The sequence below is a fragment of the Aotus nancymaae genome, unplaced genomic scaffold (genome assembly GCF_030222135.1).
Source record: "Aotus nancymaae isolate 86718 unplaced genomic scaffold, 86718_ANA_hifiasm-v0.15.2.pri h1tg000002l, whole genome shotgun sequence".
NCBI lineage: Eukaryota > Metazoa > Chordata > Mammalia > Primates > Aotidae > Aotus > Aotus nancymaae.
The window spans coordinates 62324065-62346301 of NW_026988413.1; the positions used below are offsets into that span (position 1 = coordinate 62324065).

Sequence of the window (22237 nt, forward strand, 5' to 3'; positions counted from 1 at the left end):
ATACGTGTTGACTGCTTCAACTGATAGAAATCATCTTAAATCCAGCTACCTTTATGAGAATGAAAGTTCCTAAAGTATTAAAACAATATTCAAATTTTATCTACTTTGATGAGGCACTTGATTCATTTTCAGTAAGTATAAAGAAATCATAAATATTTTCCCTGAAATTACACAATGTAGTTTATAATCAGACCATTTATGCATGAAGAAAAAAGGTAAAAGACAACTATATTTTAACAATAATTACTACATGTTACTAATAAGCATTTATTTTTATTTTTGAATACAAAATCTTATAAACATCTTGAGGTATATGGAAAATTGTGGCTTTCATTTCCTTTTAAACATTTGGCACTGAGAGTGAAGACAATGCAACATAATGGAAAAGACTCAGAATTAGCTGTCAAGAGAATTGAGCTTAAGTTCAGCTCTTACCACTAAGTAGTCAAGGGATTTAAAAATACTTCTTAACTAATCCAAGTTTAAATTTTCTATATTAGAAAGTGAAGGACAGGAACTAGAGAAACTGTACAGTAACTGTAAGCTACAGTATTTTATAAACATAATTTTTAGCAGAATTTTATGGAAATTTTGGCCACAGTTTATCTCTGGACATGTATTTATCTCAAAGTAAAATACCATATATTATTGAGCTTCATGTTCAGCACATCATTAGGATTAAGCAGTTATGCATATATAAATATTTCCAAATTAATTTTTTGCACTAAAATATTCCAGATGAAAATTATTTTCTTAGAAGCATTAGTTGAAAATAATTTTCATTTTTGTATTAGGATATTATTAAAAGTTTTAGACTTTTCCAAATACAAGGTAGAAAAGTGAACAGGATTAAATGTCTTGTCATTTATGTGTCAAACACATCATTTCACTTTGTATTTTCATCTCACCTGAAGTTGATTTTAATTCACAGACTGGAAATTACTGATTGCTTCTGATGCACCTTATAAATAAAGTACACAAAGTCACTTCTATTTTTCTGGATTTTCGTATGTTAAAAATTAAAATATTTTGCTTATCACTTACATAAATTTTTCCCATTCTTCTGTTAGATAAATTATTATACATTTCTAGAAAATAAAATGTTTTTACATATGTCTAAGATACTGTGCAATTTTAACAGGAATTTTAAAATGTTTCCACATTACAGTTAGAAAAATTTGATCTGGTGTCAAGGTAGTAACCTAGGAATGCTATCTAGCATGACAAGAATAAGGATTCGTAAAGCCAAAGGTTATAATTGTCCCCAAGATTGAGGCCAGCAAAGGGCAAGTAAATGTGGGATGCCAAGCATCCATCTGTTCCAGGTGAATCAATTTAAATATGAGGCAAGACAGTTATTAAATGCCAACAAAAGATAAATCAAAAGAAGAAAAATTTGCCAGGAGAAAAGCACTTAAAAGGATCTTGAACTGTGGCATGTATACAAAACTGCATTTGCAACACAAGAAAGATACAGATTTTTTTTAACCTCTGTATAAAGCTTTGCGCTAATCTCAAGTGAGGTAACTGGTTGAAATAGAAAGTAGTCTAATACAGATTAATCAGTAATCTATGTCCTTTAGTGTATATGCATAATGAATAGATAAGTATTTTTTAATCACAACAAAAATACAGAGGTATAAAAATGCTGGTGTAAGAGACTGGTTTAATGTCATCTCAGTGGCAGCAAAAGTCAAACAATGAATCAGTGGCAGACTTGCGAATTGATTTTAGATCCCATTAGACTTGCTTTTTAACTACTCAGCAATTCCTGGGATTGCTTTCAGGGACCAAAGATACACAATTGAATTAAAATGGCAGACTGGAAAATAAAAATAAAATAAAAATGGAAAGTAGTCAGTGGATGTGGTTTGATTTCTGATAACTTGAAATGATATTCTTTTTTGCCTATAAATGTATAAATCTTAAAGCTGTATTTGGGTAATATTACCAAATTTTCTATCACTTACATAGAAATGGATTTTAAATTACTAAAGAATAATAGCAAAATATGCAAAGATTTGCATTCAATGAAAGTTGAATATCTATGCCATTCGATTTTTTAATGCAATGATTTAAGGATGAACCTTCACATAAATATATATTTCTCCAAATACATTTGTTCTAGCTGGAATTTCCAAAAATACATAAGTGCAAAATTAGAGTAAAATGTAGCCTTTGGAAAAAAAAAAGGTAATATTTCAATATTCTTATAGCTAGGGATAGCTCAATAAGGCCCATTTACATTAGAAATAATAAAGAGTATGCCCATCTTCTGATATTTAATAATGATTTATGCCATATAAAATTACGTATTTACTGATTCTTAGAGTATCTATAATTTATTGATTATATACTGGTATCCAGACTTTTCTGTGTATTTGAAATATTACATGATCAAAATATTAGAAAATAGTAAAAGGACATGCTTTATTGCTAAACTTACTGTGAATGAGAGTTGGAAAATATAGATTTTCATTTCTTTAAGTACTCTATTTCAAACATATTTGTATTAATGCTACAGGTCCTAACATTTTCCTTTTGGTAAAACATATAATTATATTTTTCTTTGATTGTGACATGTTACCACTCCTTTTCTTGTCTGGGTAGAAGGAACAGTACGTGGGTTTTATTGATCTTTGCTCAATCTCTAGAATTTCTATAGAGAGAATTTGTAGTAAGAGAATAACCATTTTGTGGGGTATCCTAGCACTAGTGTTATTAAAACACAACTCCCAGTTTATGTTATTACCATAATCTCTTAAAGGACTCTGCGAATTTGCCACTGCCAAGGAATTTTACCATGGTGACATACACTGGCACTATTTCAGCATGAAGAATTTAATGCTACTTTCAAGAAGGTTCTTGATAATGCAAGTTGTAATGGATTTAACTTGAAATTCAAAGTTTTGAGAGCGTTTGGAACTAAGTATTAATAAACACATCATATAGCATAATCTCAATGGGGTATAATATTGATGCCATTAGAAAGGCCATTTGTTATGATGGGTATGAGGACAGATGATTTACTAGCTGTGTGATGTGATGTAACATGCTGAACCTCCCTGAGCCTTAGTTTCCTCAACTGAGAAACAGATAATGCTTCTTTCACAGAGTTACTAAAATCAAATCATATAATTTTGATAAAGCTATCAAACATGCCAATAATAATAGCCTCTAATAGTAATAAAAGTAATAACAATAATCATGGGCAATAGTTATAGCAGAAGATAAATTGGACAGAATAACCAGAGATTAATTATAAATTGCATTTTCATTAATGATTCACATAATTATCATAAGCTATAATGTAGTAAAGAATTATAAACAAAGCAAGACTTAGTTATTAAGTTAAAATTTACTGTTTCTAAGTGCTATATATTAAATCTTGTTTCTTTCTGTCTAGTTGCTTTTTGTTTTTTGGATTTTTGTTAAAGAAAAATGCATTTGAATTACTTTCACATATACATTTCCCAAAATAGCATTGTCTTTACTTCCAAGTATGGAGAAACTCTTCTTTGTGATACAGTATCAATGAAAAATTCACATAACTTTGCATATAGTAGCTTAATGTTTTATGCACAACATAAATGCAGCTTAATGCAGTTTATTTGTAGACTCAGGAGTTAAAATTTAAAATTAAGTGTGCATGAACCACAATATGCTACAAAACAGGTTTGACTAATTGTCACAAAAGAATTGAAAACCCTTTTTTTAAAAATGAGGAGTTTAAACAGTGTCAATACCTCAGTTATATTTCATCTACTGGCTTATGAGATCTAGCTATTATTTAGATATCTTGATGTTTTCATTTGAGAATTGTAATTTTACTCAGTATCCTTCACTCAATAACAGTATAGGGTCTTATCGTATCACTGCTGAACTTTTGCTATAGTCTCAAAAATTGATGTATGTATATGTCTATTTATTTTTCTTCCCTATTTACACCAGAAATATGTTTCAAAGTGAATGGTGGCAATAATGGTTTTGTCTTGTTGAAAACTTGCATGGCTCCTGAGCAGCTTCCCTAAACTGATCTTGATCCTAACTTTCTCGTCTCTTTTTTTTGAAAAGCAGTAAACTCTATGTACACTGGGCTATTTGCTATTTCCCAGTTGGACTATATGTTTTTGTCCTTCCATTCACTGTTCCCATAGCCTGTCTATCTTCCAAATCTATCAATACTTCATCCATTTCCAAAATCGACTTCAAATAGATTGGCTTTTGTTTATCTCATCAAGTGTTCCCTTATTTACACTCATCACTTTGTCCAAACTAAGTGTGCACTAAGTATTTCTGAAGTATAAATCCAGGAGAAAAAAATCACTCCAACATAGTCCTCCAAGTCAGAAGTAATCATTTTACTCTTCTTCTTCGACTGTATGGTGCTGGAATATCCTTTTTAAGCATGCTTGCCTTGGGTCTATTACAAAACAATCATGAAAATCCTTACTTTTCTCATTAGTAAAATGAAAATACTAAGAGTAGCTACCTAATCAGATTTTGTGATAATTAAGTAATGTAATACTTTTAAAGGAAATATTAATTGCTCAATCAATATTAGTTGTTGGAATTATGATTTGTATTACTGCAGATGTTTTTTACCAACACTGAAGTTAGATTTTTGTTTTTATGTGAGTCCTTTGAGGGATGATACTTGTGTTTGTATTCCTTACCATTAATATTAGAAAATTAAGAAAAAGTATTCCTATGTTTTTATTAAAGTCATTTTTATCACTACTGAATCATTCATTTGAATACAAATTGCTTCCAAGGTCATCTGGGCATTGATTATGGCAGTTGAGCAGTATTGTAGCTTCAAATCTGAAGAAACATAGATATGAATATTAAGCCTCTATTATTTTCTAGTATTCTCTCAAAGATATCTAATAATTAAAACCTTTATTGCAGAAGGTTTGCTCATGATGCTTTTCTTTTTCACCTCAATGCTATTCTCATTACCTCATGCTCATTCTCTTCCAAGTCCCTGCTATTTCTACTTCCCCAGCTCTCATCCTGTACCAGGAGAATCATGGTGCAATGCTGAGATTGAATACAAGAATACACCTGACTAATCAGACTGCTTTCCCATGGTACCCTATGATGTATTTTTTTTCTTTACTTTGCAGTTGCATTTATATGAATACAAACACACTTTAGCAACTTAGATTATTATATATCTTCATGGATTGTTATAATTGCATGTGTGTGCTTTTATAGGAAGATGGTTAGATCCATAGGTTAGGTCCTTTCCGTACAAAAAAAGCATAAAAGCTTTCACGAAATGTCATGAATAAAAAGAGGGGTTCCATAACTATGCATACAAACAAAACTATGACATGATATCCTCCTTTTCACTATTCGGTAGCGATAGTCATTCATTTTCTCTTCTTTTGGAAATAAGGGCCCTCTCCACATATTTGTATATTGGTGAATGACAACTGACATTATGCCATCTTTGAAGTTTTCACCACAAAATGATCTGAAAATTTGCTATTATGTTAAAACCACTGTGCAGCTATAACACAATGGTTTTCTCCTCCCACTCTCTTGAAGTTCAATTGTGCAACATATCAGCTTTGCCAGGTTACACTCCAGTTAGTTCTAACCACTAGATTTATTTCAGCTTCAGTGACAATGATGTTTATAAGGGGGTAAATGTAAAACAGCTTAAATAAATTATCATAAGCAACAATATTGGATTTCAACTATCAGATATTAATTTTTACACAAATGCTCACATAGACATGAAGATCACCTGTCATTCTGCATTCTATCTTTGCTTTGCCTTGTAGGACTGAGCTTTCCTATGTGGGAGCCACCAACCAAATGAAGCTATTGAACACGTGAAATGAGACTAGTCTAAATTTAGTTAAGCTATAAGTCTCATAAAAACTCTAAATTTCAAAGGCAGTATAACAATAATGTAAATGTTTTTAATAATTTTATACTGATTACACATTTAAGTGACATTTTAGATATACTGAGTTAAATGAAATATATCAAATTAATTTCACATGCTTATTTTTATTCCTTTTAATATAGCTACTAGAAAAGCTAAAATTACATATGTGGCTTGCATTATACTGCCTTTGAACACAGGTGTTCTAGAGAATCCTAACTATAACAGACTCTAATGGAAATGACAAAAATGAAGTTTTAAATAAGGGTGCTAGTTTAAGCCTTGTCACCAATACACTGTGTGAATCTCTGTTAGTGAAATCAACTCATATGACTTATTTCAAGATGCTAATTGAGGATATGAGTGTGACTATTCAAGTGTGCTTTTCTATTTATCTGCATTAAGAAAGTTTCTTATTTTTATAAATCATGGTTTCTATTATGAAATATGAGTTTTAGTCACTTTTATAAACCACAAGCTATCTGGCTTTGGCTGTGGAAGACAATGATCTCCATGTTCAAATTGGATGAGACATTAAACCAGTAAGGAAAAGAGCAGTATTAAAACTATATAGACCAAATGTGCTAAGTCTGAGAGCCATCAGGACCCATAGATGGGTCCTCCATTATGAACACAGAGAAGGAGGTTACACTATGTTTTTTTTTTTCTTTTGAGACAGAGGCTCACTCTTGTTACACAGGCTGGAGTGCAGTGGCGCAATCTTGGCTCACTGCAACCTCTGCCTCCTGGGTTCAAGCAATTCTCATGCCTCAGCCTCCAGAGTAGCTGGGATTATAGGCACCCACCAGCACACCTATGTAATTTTTATATTTTTAATAGAGACGGGGTTTCACCATGTTGGGCAGGCTGGTCTCGAACTTCTGACCTCAAGTGATCCACCCACTTTGGCCTCCCAAAGTGCTGCTAGGATTACAGGCCTAAGCCATCACACCTGGCCTACACTATCTTTTTAAAAACACTTGTAAGGTGTCTTCTAGCATGCTGCCAGAGTTACCACACATGGTATGGGGTTTTTTTTGACAGTAACTAAGTATATGCTCTTTATGCTTAAAATTAAGTACCAACAAAATTGGAAAAGAAATCCAATTAAAATTAGTTATAGTAATGGAATGTGATAGTGACATTGCTACGTATACTGAAAAGTAAATACATGTTTGCAGTGTGAACATAGTCCTAGTGCCCAGAAGCCACACACATTCCTATGCTCTGGGTTGATTCAATTCTCTCATTTTTCTCTATTTCAACCACAGCAAAATATTCCTTCATACCATGCACTCTGGCCTCACTTTGGCCCTTAGTTGGCAGAATATAGCATTTGCATATCAAGTCAGGCTTTGTTTCCTTCTCATTAGCCCAAGAAAATTAAAGGAACATTTCTTGGCATTCAAATAATCATAAGAATCAAGCAAATGAGGGCCCTAAAATTAAAAAAAAAAAATTATGACTATGGGATAGCTGTCCAAATAATTTAGAATGTGTTTATATCATTTTTTCACATTATTATCAGAATAAATCATCACAGTTAAAAACAAGACTGAGAGACAACTTACTAAAGTCCACTTATTTGAAACACATTACAAGAGGAGATGAAGGTATTCTGATTTCAGGAAATTCAGTCTAAGTTTGTTATGCTATTTTTCTTATATTTTTAAAAAATAACAGATTTACTCCTTCCTTCTCACCTGCAGATTCAAGCTGTATTTCTACTCTTAAACTTTGGTTTTAAATGAAGTTATTGACACAAAGAGACATAGAGGTAATAAAATAAATAAATAAAAATAAAACATAGAACTAGAGTCAAGAGGTAAAAGAATGATCATGATGCCAGGAGAATGAAAGGGAAGATGAAAAAGTACCAAGCAGGTGAACAGGCAATGGGATTTAGTGCAATTCTTTGTGTTTTTGTAAATTTAATATTTATAACAAATAAATGGAAGCTTTTATGAATAGAAGTTTCCCCTTAAGGTAGATTATATGGAAAACGTGTGTAAGGGAATCAATCAAAAGAGGACCCATCTACGAGAAAGAGTAAGTAGGAGAATAAATAACTCCAGTTATAGGGATACAGCCCCCACATACCACTCATGGGTACCCCGAGTTTGGTGGCAACAAAGGAATGAGAAAAAGATAGGTTAAGAATGCATAAGTGGGACCAGGGGGCCAGTGCATAAAGGAGGGTGCAAAGGCCCGAGTTCTGATTTTCCACATATTTATTGGTTACAATCACTTCGATCTATAGGGTAGGTGGTGGAGTGATGGTAGGGAGAGGGTTATGTGATGGTGGGGTGAATCAGTGAGCTGGAACTGAATCAGTGAGCCAGAACTGGTGCATTATTCTAAAGACTGATAACAGTGGCAGCTTGAGAGTTTTACAAAACAAGACGTGGTTATCTTCACCCTATTATCTATGTGCAGCTGGTGGAACACGGGCCTCACAAGTAGCCTATGAGTCTGGTTATGTCTTAGTGCTACGAAGGGATTTTACATTCTCTAGCACAATGTTTATGGTAAGAGAGCCTAGGTCACCCTGCACCGGAACATGAGGCATGGAGAAGTTTGCCTTCCCAAAGGCCTTCTACAGTATGCCGCGGTTTGTTGTTCCCAGTTTATATGCTACTCATAACCAATTTATATAGGCACTCTGTAAGTCCTTTCTCCTTTGCTGCTTCCCCCAGCATGCAGTCACTGTCTCCCCTCAAAAAATGTAAGAGCTTTGATCCAAACTAGATATTAGTCTACAAGGAATAGAGAAACATGTTTATGGTTAATATTAACTTTATATGATGTAGTTCTTATCTGAATTGATTTCTGGTAAATAAAGATGTCATTCAAAAATAAGGTACTATAGTGCTCGCTTTGGCAGCATATATACTAAAAAATAAGGTACATAGATAATATATTATTTTAATAGGTGATTGAGAATGGTGTTATTACAACAACATGGCCTTAGGAAAACTGTTTAAATTTGTCCAAATACTTTACCTGGCAATAGGTCAGCCATATGTGTTAAAACACAAAATCCTTCTAGGTAAGAATTTAATGCTAACACTTCCATTTCTATCTGTCACTTTTTTTAAGAGGGAAAAGAGCTGTGAAGTATTTTATGTAAAAAACTTTACAATTGAGCAAACAAGAGGTATAGGGTAAAGAAATGTTAACCTCATAACTCTTGTTTTTATATATCAAATATTCAGAGAAATCAAGTCAAAATATAACACACTGAATTGAAGCGTTTTAATGAAGTGTGTGATTGATGTTCATTTGCATTTTGGTATCTATTTTTTTACCATATTTGAATTTTTTTCTTGTTTCAAATTATGACTTAGGTCACTTTACTCCCTCAATCAAGCACTAGTTCCATTAACTGAGAAACAGTCTTATTGATAATAGAGTTTAGAACTTAAACATTGGTTTAAGAAATACATTGGTGAGCAGTTATCTCAGAATTTATTAACTGTGAAGCTTCTCCTCAAGTACAAAGAACAGATCATTTTAAAATTTAATTTTAAATATAAATGATGGTCTTTATTAAGCATAGTAACTTGTACAAGTCCATCTTCCAACATGATGCAAGTATTGAAAGATAAGGAAAGAAAAACCTAGAAACAGCTATGACCTAATCACATGTGGCTCAGGTCCATAGTGCAAATGAGGAATATGCTGCATCTGATGAAAACAATGAGCAGCTGAATTGCCCGTGAATCTCAACTTTTCTCGCTGAAGCTAACATACTACAAAATAAATACAGACTCCAATGTAAGATCTCAGAAAGATCATCCACCTACCCAAAAGCAACTCCTCATTGTTTTGCCAAGATACTTGAATTTCTCAGCTCCAGTACCAATTAGTAGAAATAAACTTGCACTTCATTGGACTAAATAGTATAATAAATTTAGAGAAGTAATTCAACTAGAATGGGTTAGATTAAATGTATAAATTAATCGACAGAGGATTACCTAGAACTTAAATAACATTTTGGCCTGGCGGACTGTTACTAAGAGGATTGATTCAAAGTTTTCCATCAGAGCATACTCCTATTCTTAGTGGAAGAGAAGAACCAGACAAAACATTTTATTCATATATAGATATATTGGTTGTCATTGTGGAAATGACCTTAGAGATAGCCACTAAGCCTCATTGCATTTCTTAATGTTCCTTTGGTTCTATCATAAATTGCAATTGTGACATTATGAGAGTATTTATGGAGTTAATACTTTTCAGCCCTCATCGGGGTCTGCCTTTTTTTTTTTTTTTTTAGATTTCCTGCCAGAAAGTAGAAAAGACCCATTTGGAATTTGAGAAAACATCCAGAGATGTCTTCAAAAATATGTACTTCTCCTAAATTCATACTTTGTTTTATTAACAGATGTAAATTTGAAGGGGAAATACCATATACTATAAGACATTTGGGAATATTCTGCTTCTCAAGGATGACTCATGCTTTTCATTTCAGTGGCATGCATGCTGCGAGTTTAAACTCCAAACTTATCTGAACTCTAGCTCTAAATCATTTTTTTCATGAATTCTACAAGCATTTTATGATAAACGCACACGTGTGTATGAAGTATGTGATATCACTCACAGTTATCTTCAGTGTCAAGTGTTATTGGAAAATACCCAAGAATTGATTGACACATATCTTACAGAACTGGAGTTAATTAACAGGTCTACCAATTCCCAAATGTGCCACAGGAAAGAGAAAATCTGTTTAAGACAACAATCAATGACATACTATGTGTGGTCAGAAGGCATTTAGCAAAAGTAGATTTTGGAATACACTATTCAGAAGTGTAAATAGAGTCAGGTGGCACATAACATTTTGTTAATGATGAAAGGCATATAGGATGGTAGGCCCCTAGGATTATAATGGATCTAAAAAATTACTGTTGCATAGTGACCTCATAGCCGTTGGAAAGCCTTCTGTATACTTAGATATGTTTGGATGCACAAATACTTATTATTGTGCTACACAGTGCCTACAATATTCAGTAGAGTAACATGCTGTACAGGTTTATAGCCTTAGAAGCAATAGGCTCCACCATATAGCCTAGCTATATAGTAGGCTATCCCATCTAGGATTGTGTAAGTACACTCTATGGTTTTTGCACAACAGTAAAATAACCTAAGGACATATTTCTCAGATTCTATCTCTGTTGTTAAATGACTCATGACTGTATTGCTATGAAAATGCTTGAAGAGTTAAAGAGGTTCATTTTCATAACTTGAAGACAAAATTGAAGGTTATTTTGCAAACAGTTGTATTATTACTTTTAAGGAACTATTAATTTCCTCCTATAAGATTCAAAGCTATTAAATGATAAAGTAAGCCCTGATTTCCTTCAAAGTGATGTTCTTACTTCTGTGGCATTCTGCCATATATGATGCTAAGTCCATAATGTCATTTTCTAACAATGGGGTTTCAACATTCTTGAAAACAGAATGTAAGATGATAAGTTGTTTTAAAGGAAGAACACTGCAAAGAAAAATCTGAATGTCAAAATGTCTACGAAAGTCTTAATAAAAGCAACAAATAAAATTACTTTTTTTATGATAAAATTATTTGTAATATGTAAAGAGTCTGGAAAAAATTTTAAAGGGAAATTCATCTTTCATTATTTCACACAGTGTGGGGCAGGTAATAGCAAAGCATACACACAACTTCTAAATAGAATTTAGAAGTTGGGTCCTTTATCTGAAAGTCATCCTTGGGTGACACACTCAAACTTCTTAAGAGTTTATGAACTCTATGCCAATAATCCTGGCCTCTGTCCTGATTGCTATTTTATTTCTCACTCTCCCAATCTTTCTATTACTGTCTTCTTCTCCCAATAGTATGAAGCATACACTGTCTCTTTTTTTCAGCTTCACACATAGCATAACTGTTTAAATCCAAAGGTAGTGTTTTAAGTATAATATAGATCAATGAAGCAGATTCTCTCTTAAGGCAGTGCAGCTTAAGCATTGAAAATTAAATTTGATGTAGTCTAGACAAGCTATATTGATAATATCTTTTCCAGAATTTCATAGATTGACTGTCTAGACTGCTTCAAATTCCCCAGGTAATTGCATAATCATCTTCCTTCTGATCTCCTAAACAGTCTGGAACAGTATTTCACAATCTATAGTTATCATGCAAATCACAATTACTGCGCTTCTGAAGGAGGATCTCTCTCAAAGGCTGTGAGTTTCAGAGTTTCAGGAAAATAGTTGCATTTCAATCTCCCACTTCAGAATGCTTAGACAGGAAGCTTCATATATTGGCTATTTGGGTAGAGAAAATCCTAGTAAATGGCCTGGCCCCAGAACCTGTACCTCTTCATTTCCCCAGCTGCCCACCCATACAGCAGCAATGAGTACTGATGAGTAGAAGAGGAAATAGACTCTTAATTCTATTAAATAGCAACTTCAAAAATCAACACTTTGGGAAAATGATAAAAAATGCAGGAATAGCATATGGCGTTTTAATTTAAATGCCCATCAACATCATGTAAGCCTCGCATTTTAAAAGGGGAAATTAAGAAAGGTGCAGAATCACCTGTCAGCCCAGAGAACCCAGTGCCATAATTTACAATCTCTGATGAAGTGAGAAACATTTAAGAGGCAAAGTGACAACGGGTAGCAAGCAAAACAGCAACACAGCTTTTAGGCTGTGGTGCAGATTTATGTTTTTTATTTAAACAAGTATAGACGTGCATTTTAAAATATCTATAACTTCTAATATTAATTGACCTTTTTCAGCCTCTATTATCCATTAGACAAGTGTTTCACTTTCACAACAACTCTATGAGGTAAAGACCATTTCCTTACAACTTTCTGGCTCGGAAATATAAATAAAGATGAATCAAATAATTTGCACCAGATTAAGCAGATAGCACCAAGCTAGTACCAAGCTGAGGTTGCATGCAAATACCACAGTCTGAGGCCAGAGGACAGGCTTTTTAACAATGATGGGATTAAACCTCCTTGAGTTTCTACAGGGGAAAAAAAAAAGTGAATGAGTCATACTGTGCTAGGAGCAGTGGAAGGCAGTTAGAGGTAATAAGTCAACTTTGCATTTAAAATATACAGACACTGAGAATTAAAAGTTTGTTTTTAGTTTGTGTTGCATGTTATGAAACAGAGTCTCAGAGAAGTTAAGTAATATTTCCAGTGCTCTACAGCTAGTAAGTTGTAGAGCAAGATCTGAAGCCAGATGTGACATCAAAGTCCAGGTCTTTTCTGCTAATTCGTGCTAAAAGTTCAGCATTCCTGATTCCGTTATCAATCATGTACAGTGTAATTCCCGACGCATGTAAAAAGTGCAATACCATGTGGAGGAAGTTCTCTAGAGCTATCTTCACAATATAGAAAAGTGGGACAATCACCTTGGCTCCAGTTTTAGGACAACTGGTGTATTATAATAGGAATTAGTTGAGAAGATAGCAAAGAGTGAGTAACTAAATCAGGTGTTAAAACAAATTAGGTGTACTAACTCTCCAGGACCATGTGCATAAATTTATCCCTAATTTAATCAATGTAAAACAAGCAATTTCAGTAGAATTGCGGGTCCTAAAGTTAATTTTTACTTAAAACTCTTCAGTTTGTCAGTATAAATACTATACATATGGGCTTATAAGAAAGAGAAGGAAGGATGTGGTTGGAGAAACAGGATGATGAGGAGCAATTGCCAACTGGTAAGACCAAAGTGTCTTAATCTTCCCTGGTTCATCAAGAAGGGAAAATAATTGTTTAGTCTAGAAACTGTAACTGGGGGACAGGAGGCAGGGGCTTAGTTCCCTTCCCACACTTGCCAAAGATGCAACTTGGGGACGGGAGCAGAGCAGTCCCAAAAATGCTTAGTTTCCCCATCCAATGTTTTCCCGGATGTGCCCAAGTCCTTGACCTTTCTTACCCCAGGAATAGGGAAGGGGTCCTGCAGACCTGGTGAGCTTACTGTTTGAATAAATATCTTGGACCCAAAGGGTTTAGTAGAAAGTAGTTTATTAGGCAGAGAGAGAAAGAGAGAGAGAAGGAGAGCGAGAGCTCCCACGCTGCCATGGGAGGGGAATCCCGAGCGGATATTTGCACAGGTAAGGGGCAGTGGGTTTTTAACCTTGGCGTTATTCCCGTCCCATTCATGTTCTTGTTCAATGAGAGTTTTTTCAAACTTCCGCTGGAGTGCTTGATCTTGACTTCCATATTGGATTCGATGCTAGGTCCGCAACAGAAGCCCTTCCTCCCACAGCTTTTCGCAGGCTTTTTGAACAAAGAGGCTCACCTGAAATTTCTACCTAGCCCGCGCACTGGAAAGTTAGACAAAGAACTTTATGTTCCAGGTGGGGACATGGATGGAGGCATGGCGCTGGGAAATTCTTGCTTTTGAAACCACGCCCCTTGTGGCCTCACACAGTCCCTCAAAACCACAGTTTCTAAGGTGCTTTCTTATACAAAGAAGGTATAACACAAACTGTTTTGATTGCTAATTCATTTGGATCAAAAAACATATTTGTATCACTTTAGGACACCTTATGAAATTTAGGGAGAAAGTCTATAGTTTAAGTTATAAAGAAGTGAGTACCATGCAAATTTTATTTTATCTTTAGGATATCAGAAATATTTTGAGAATAAGTCCCTTATTTGTTGAGTATTCCTGAAATCCAATTTTGAAGAAAATTCTGTCACCAATGATTCTCTCACCACATGAACTCTTTTGTTCCTCTTAGGATTTTGTACCAAAAATTACAAGAGGGTTTATAATTGAAGGCTACTGATAAGCCAAATTCACCAAACTGCTTTCAACATTAGCAACTTTTTCTTTATCTTGATTTTTACTTAAATGTACATAATTTCCTCACTAATACATCTTTACAGGAATAGACAGACTTTTTAAAAACATGAATTTTTTTCTTTTCCATACCACCAAAATAATAACCAAAAATATAGAAGCAAAGCTTAGCCAAGCAAGAATACAAATGTGAATAATGTGAGTCAAACCAGAGATCAGATCATTGTGCAAATGTATGGCCTCCTTTCTTAATCCCTGGCAGAAGAAAACAACTGGGTGGCAGACACTTCTGGCTGAGGATGGAAATGGAGGAGAAGGCTGGCAATATACAAATGAAGGAGAAAACACCACACATTCGGCCTGCTGACATCTGCTGCACATGCAAAATGGACTGGACTTTGTAATCCAGGGTGAAAACAAATGCTTTTTCCTTCCTCCTGCTCCCTAGTTTTTGTTGAGTGATGGTCTCATTCTTTTTGCATTCACAGATTAAAATTAATAACAGCATCTGAATTTGAAGTAGGTCCCACTGAATAGTGAACCAGAAGCAAAATGAACTGAAGAAATTAGTAATGAAGCATTTTGAATAGAAAGGGGTCATGGACAAACACAATTTTTTAATAGCCAGCTTTACCTCAGGATGATGTCCAATTTCAATGTAGGTGCAAATTGGATGAAAAGCCCCCGTTCCACAGGCGTACAAGTGAGTCTGATTATATGCCTTAAGTACTTTGATGAAATTAGCACATTCTTTCTGTAAGACAAAAGGAAAACCAATGAGTTTCAGCAATCAGCATGACTGAGGTATCCTCTAGGGTGCCAGGCATGCTGGAACAGATTTGTCTTTTGTTTTCTTTTTTCTCATTCCTTTCACAACATTTTAAGAACTTATTTATTATTCTATTATTATTTATTATTGCTTATATTACAATATGCATGAAAATATACAATGTCTTACTCTGGTGAGAACAATTATTTGATGCCCTTCTATCAATCTTTCATTAAAACTATTTTTAATTTACTTATACAAAAGTGGGAAAAAATTTAGATAATCAATCACATGTGATTTTTTTTCTAGAAATGAGAAGAGCAACAAATTACTTGTTAACTAATGAATTAACTAAACAAAATGATGAAACTGTACTTGCAAAAATCAGTTTTCAGTTCTATTTTAGGAAAAGGAAACAAAAATAAATGTAATATGACCCTGTATTAAATGTAAAGTTTAAACATCACTAGTAACTCATTTTGGAAATAGCCAAATGAGTATTCACATGGTAAATAATAAAAACTGCATTCAAAATGATTTTGTTAAAGGCAATAGACTTTCTTAACTAGTTGTTTTTTTTTTTTTGAGACAGAGTCTAGCTCTGTCACCAGGTGCCAGGCTGGAGTGCAATGGCATGACCTCAGCTCACTGCAACCTCCGCCTCCCGGATTCAAGCAATTCTCCTGCCTCAGCCTCCCCAGTAGCTGGGACTACACGTGTGAGCCACCACGTCCAGCTAATTTTTTGTATTTGTAGTAAAGACGGGGTTTCAACATGTTGGCCAGGATGGTCTCAATCTCTTGACCTCATAATCCGCCCGTCTCGGCCTCCCAAAGTGCTGGGATTACAGATGTGAGCCACTGCGCCTGGCCACTAGTTTTATTTCTATAAACATTTGGAATTAAGAACCAAATAAGTAACCATAAATGCAGTTAAGGATCAAATGTGGACAACAGTGCAAGCAAGGCCGGCACACATGACAGTACTGGGTTGGTCCTGGCACTTCTGAGTGTGTCACACTCCCAAAGTCATTCTCTATGACCTGCCACTTTTCAAGTGAGAGCTAAGAGTGCTTTATGTAGTCAGTTGGAGCTTATAATGGAGGTGATAAAATAATTTGAGTATATTTCCACATGACATCTGTATTCTATATTTGCAGCTGATTGTTTTTATCTGAATTCCATTGCCCCCATAAAATAAGGAGCAGGCAACCAAACTTAAGCAGATTAATTGGTATTTAAATTCAAATAATTGCTGTCTATCATCACTTATTTTTCTAGAATGAAACCTGATGATGGCCTTTGAATCTATTGGCCTAAAAATGAATTTGGCTAATTTAAAGTAAAATGCAAAATTTCTAGTTATAACTCCTCAGTCATGCTTTCCTAACATATGCTGAGTACTTTGGGGTAACTAAAATAAACATAATTTCTTCCACTGTATTGCTACATAGATCCTGAGTCTTTCTTTTGTCTGGTAAGGTATTCTAACATACAAAATTACTCTCTGAAATAAATTGACCTTACAAGTTGTTATGAGGAAAAATTTCCAAGCTTAAAACCTATGTGGATCTCATCCAAGTTTCACTTTAAATAGAGTACCTCTTAGGTAAAACTATGAAACAGATATAACTTAACTTCCACTACTCTTAGCAACAAGCTCTCTATTCTGTAAGAGTCTCTCCTCCCTCCCCAAGAGAATAGGGCATGAAGTCTTGGGCAGAGGAAAGAGGTTGTGGAAAGGGAAACATCTGATAAACTCATTTACAAACCAGGCATTCATGAGCCTTACCCAAAGGATTTATTTGTATTCTCAAAAAAAATTCAGTCATTTGCAAAGAAGCCATTTTCAGAAAAATGTTTACTTTGAAACACGTAGGTGGCCACATACTCTGCTTTTATATAAAGATAATCATCTCTGATTGTGGGCTCAATATTATAGTATTCAGGATCAGAAATAACCAGTTCCAGCACCATATGCTGAAACCAAGAAATTGGCTGTGTACATAGTGGTAAGCAAACAGATATTCTAATAAATAATAGTGGCAAACCCAGATGGATGTCTTTTTCATTCTAGAAAAGAACAGGATTTCAGTTTGCATGCCATGCCTTTAAAGATATGCATGCAATTTTTTCCACAAACCCCAATTTTTTAGTCCTATCAGCACCACCTAAGTGCTTTCTTAGAAATACAACAGTGGAACCCAGTTCTCCGTAATAAAAAAGAAAGAATATATTTTACCAGTAAGAATACTTGTGAACAAAATGAAGGATCATGTCACCTCTGCAACTGTTAGGAATCATAATGTCACAGAATTTGTGGGCTCTTTATCTCTTATAGATTAAATAACTGATTAGCAATTTATAGTGACTACATCTGTCCTTCCAAGGAAACTAGCAGATTGTAATTAATGACTGAAAAACTCTCAGGGTTCTTGCTAACTATGAAATTTGGCTCCACTGAATATCATAATTTTAATTTGTTCTCTATTGACTACTAAAGAGGAACCACTATAATATGACAACAATTCCCCTACAGAGCTGTTGGAACAAAATCAATCACAGAACCATAGCTGTGAAACCTGGCAAAGGGTTCTACAGAGTGCTGATAACGGGAGTCTATCTGTGTTACAAAGCAACTAGACCCACCCTATTGGCCTAAGGCCTGGAATGATTCCCTTCCTTTCCCCACTGAACTCTCCCTGTTGGCAGCAGGTTGTATTGTTACCATGCCCTGGGGGACAAGCTCAATATTATTTTGAAAGTGGAGGTTGATGCAAACAGAACGGAGAGAGAGTTCTGGGGTTTAGAGGATATAAAGATGCTTGAAATGAAAAAAGCAATGGAAGGAAATACTTTCAAATTTGGTTAAAAATAGCTGAGAGGAGACTCATCAAGAACAATGGAGGAGGAAAGTGCATTAAAAGAACTGGACAGAGAAGAACCAAAAACTTGAAAGAGACATTGTTAGTAAGGATTTGTTCTTAACAGAAAACCTGCATAAAAGAGTATCAATCCTGTCATTCATTTGCCTTCATTCTCTAGCTTGTGGCTGCCAAGGTTTTTGAGTGTTCCAAAACAGGATATTCATTTTATTTGGAAGCAGCTTGGACATTCCTCTAAAAAAGAAGGAAGCGTGGCAGAAAAAGGAAACACACTTCACACATTTCTGCTCTAGGGAGACAGAAGAAGAGTGTTTCTGACCTTTTCCTGAACCATGACGATTCTTAAAACTCAGAATGTAATGTACTTTTTGGCCTTAAACTGCTGCACTGCTTTGCTCAGCACTGGAGGATTTACAATGTAATAAAGAGAGTGGAATCAGTTCAAAATGAATTCATTTTTCAAGCCTTGATCCTTTTTGGAATTTAAGTTGATGAACACAGACAAGTTTAGCAACAAGTTGGCTTCCCAAGAGTCAGGCAACCATATTGACCTCTTACTTTACTGAAATGTACTCCAGAGCAGCAGTGTTATAGATTGTTAGCTAGAAATAAAAGTAAGAGCAGTTATAAACCAGTAAAATTCAAGGCCACACCTGAGGAGTAATGATTCATCATCCTTAGTGACAAACCACTTACACTTACTTTTTAAAGGGTCTCTAGTCTTTTCAGATCAAATGGATAGAGGAATTATGTAGCAATATATTACCTGGAGAAATAAATTTAGAAGAAATTGGCTACCCCTAGAAAAGATACAGGAGTCAAAAGCACAGTGATTCAAAAACAAACATTACAGATATGAAGCACTGATTAGACTGTGTTACACAGACTTTTCCTGGACGGTTACAAAAATAAAGTTCATCCATCTGTCAAAACAACTGCTCCATGCATGAAAATTAAAACAGAATTGAGGTGTTTTTAACTAACTTCTGATAATTATACTTTCTACAAAAGAATATGATTTACCTCCAATTCCAATTACCTCCTTGCATGTTCTTAAATTCTGGATGGAGCAGTGAAATTTTACTTTAAATAAGCGAAGAGAAAAAAGGAGAGAAGACTTGTGAACTTGAACAATCTCTATTCAAATATACTCAGTTCATGATTAAATCAAACAACTTGTTCTGGCTCAAATGTAAGTCAGTCCAAACTGAATGGGTAGAACATAACATTGACTCAGGTCAGTGAGAATTCATATAAAAAGAAGAAAAAATTGTCTCTATCTCATCAATAATTTATGTAGAAATATTTCAGTGCATAATCTAGCAGCTGGAAAAGCAAAGGAAACCTTTTCCGATCATGATGGGTGGATACATTTCTGCATGAAAACCCATTAATAAGCTTAATTCCTGAAGTTAATCTGTTGACTTTCTTTTTCTCTGGTCAATTTATTTGGCAAGCTAGGTGAATACTGGAATCTTCGTGCCAAAGCAGTAATCCGTGAGATTGTTCCTGTCACTCACTTTATCCCTCCCTCTATTTAAGCTTTTCCGTACTTATCTGGCAATAGTGTTTAGTCTTTTTTTTCTTTTAACATTGTGTTATTACAGCTGTAATCCGATCATCTATAATTGTATCTTTCTAATACTTCACTATTCACTAAAGGATGTTAGAAATCTCTTCTCCAAAGAGGCTTGTCTTAATAAAACTAAAATATAAACCATGTTATAATTATAATATTAGCCTTCTAATGTTGAATTTGTCACTTGGAATTTTTTAACATTCATCTTTTAAAATGATGAATAGGCAGTTCTGTACATTTTGGGAGGCATTTTTACCTTCAGTATTTAGAATATGCCATAATAAAACAAATTGAACTTTCCGCATTGATGCTTTTATATTTTTCAGAGATTTTAAATAATACTGATTCAACTAAGACAAGAAAATTAGCATTATTATATAGCCAGTAATTTTGGTATGTAAGCATATTCATATTAATTGAACTATATCACCATTAAAAGTATAATTGAAAAATAACTTTTAAAGTGGCTTGAATGATATGATTAAATGAAGTCTCTCTGTACAAGCCTCCCAAATTATTTTACTTAAATGCTCATTTCAGCTAAGTGCCCAATTTGACTGCTCTTTCCCCTCTAGATTGACTATTTGTTTTGAAGTTCTAGAAATATTGTTCAAGATTCTATAAACATTTTTCTTTCAAATTACTTGAAACCTTCAAACATGTTCAAAATGATTATACATATAGGCACTATAGACCATGCTATTAGTAAAAGCTGATCACTGTGATTTTCTTCTACTTAAAGAAGTTAAAAACATTCACTTTGAAATTCTGTGTGGACTATAGAACCTTATGATATCTATTTTTAGTCTTTTTAAAAATATATTATACTATCACTCTGATTCATCATGATGTGTGCCATTCATGTGCATGATGTGATTGTGGTCCATTATATACACCTAGGATAACCATTCTTCATCTCATATTGCAATAAATGCAGACAAAAGTGTTCTGGGAAATCTACGTTAATATGTTTCCTACCGAAACAGAAAAATGAGGAAGTAGTCACAATCCTCACTCTGATTTCAAAAATGATATTTTATGGTTTCCAATTTTATACAAGGTGCCGAATACTTAGTGTTCATGCCTTAAAGCAACCAAGTCATTGGTTTACATCAAGTAGGGAGTTATAAACTAAAGAAATTTATTATGGATAAAATCAATTGGCATATTTAATTCTAACATATATGCCTTTACAATAGCAGAAATCATTGCACATAAAAGAGAGATGAACTGCATCTTTAATTACACATGAAATGCAGCCATAGGGAAAGACAGAAAAGCTGAGCCCATATTTAGGAGGAATGCTTGATTTCATTCACATCTAACTCCTTTCTACCCCTGTCTTGTCTAATATCAAAAATTAATTTTTGGGAGTCCTTAATGTCCAAAGTACTAAAGTCCGTTTTATAGTTAGTAATATAAAATATTCTCTTAATACATCTTACAACAACTGGAGACTCTAACCAAGATTAATGCTTGTGACATAGACACTAATGTATCACTTATTCAAATACAAGTGCCTATGGCAAATTTCACATATGCATGCTTTTCTATTTCTTTTTTTTTTCCATGACTAATAGTTTAGTTGCTTTAAAAGGTTAAAAGGTAGAAAATTCAGAAATAAAGCACTTTTATAATATAAAAACATTTGAAAAGAAGTCAAGTGCTACAGGGTTAATGAATTGTCAAACCAGAGTTGTGAGACTTTATTATGGGCTGAACTTCATTTTCTCAAAATTTACACCTTGAAGCTCTAACCTCTACTATCTGGGAATATAGCTCTATTTGGAGATAGGGTCTTTAAGGAAGTGACTAAGTTAAAATGAGGCCCTTAGGGTAGACTCTAATCCAACCTGGCTGGTGTCTTTATAAGAAGAAACTTGGACACATAAGGAGACATCAGCAACACAGGTGCACAGAGGAACACCCACGTAAAGAGGCAACAAGAGGGCAGTCATCTGCAAGCCAAGGAGAGGAGGCTCAGAGAAACTCAACCCTGCTTATACCTTGAACTTGGACTTCCAGCCTCCAGAACTAGAACATAAATTTCTATGGTTTTAGCCACCCAGTCTGTGGCACTTTATTATGGTAGCCCTAATGAAGTAATACAAACATCAAAAAGAAAGTGGGTAATTGAAGGAAACCTGCTGCTTAGTCAAAAGATACTTAAATTTACCATTGCTTAAAATATTTTAACTATAAGAACATATATGGTAACAGAATTTTGTCCCCAGTCAGCCAACTTTGGATCTTCTGCTTTGTACAGAATTAGATATTAAAAATTATACAAACTTCATTTTTTCTCAATTTTATTATTT

The 22237-nt window shown here is 34.2% G+C and overlaps 1 protein-coding gene across 5 annotated transcripts in view; it reads right to left on the minus strand.

Moving 5' to 3' along the window:
• The window catches only part of SEMA3A (semaphorin 3A), a 497295-nt gene that overhangs the window by 122576 nt on the left and 352482 nt on the right, over positions 1-22237 (minus strand). For all 5 annotated transcript variants that reach the window (XM_064375108.1, XM_064375121.1, XM_064375130.1 and 2 more), the window contains one exon: positions 15322-15441. In XM_064375108.1, coding sequence (XP_064231178.1) covers positions 15322-15441 — 120 coding nt within the window. The remainder of the gene's footprint in view (positions 1-15321; positions 15442-22237) is intronic.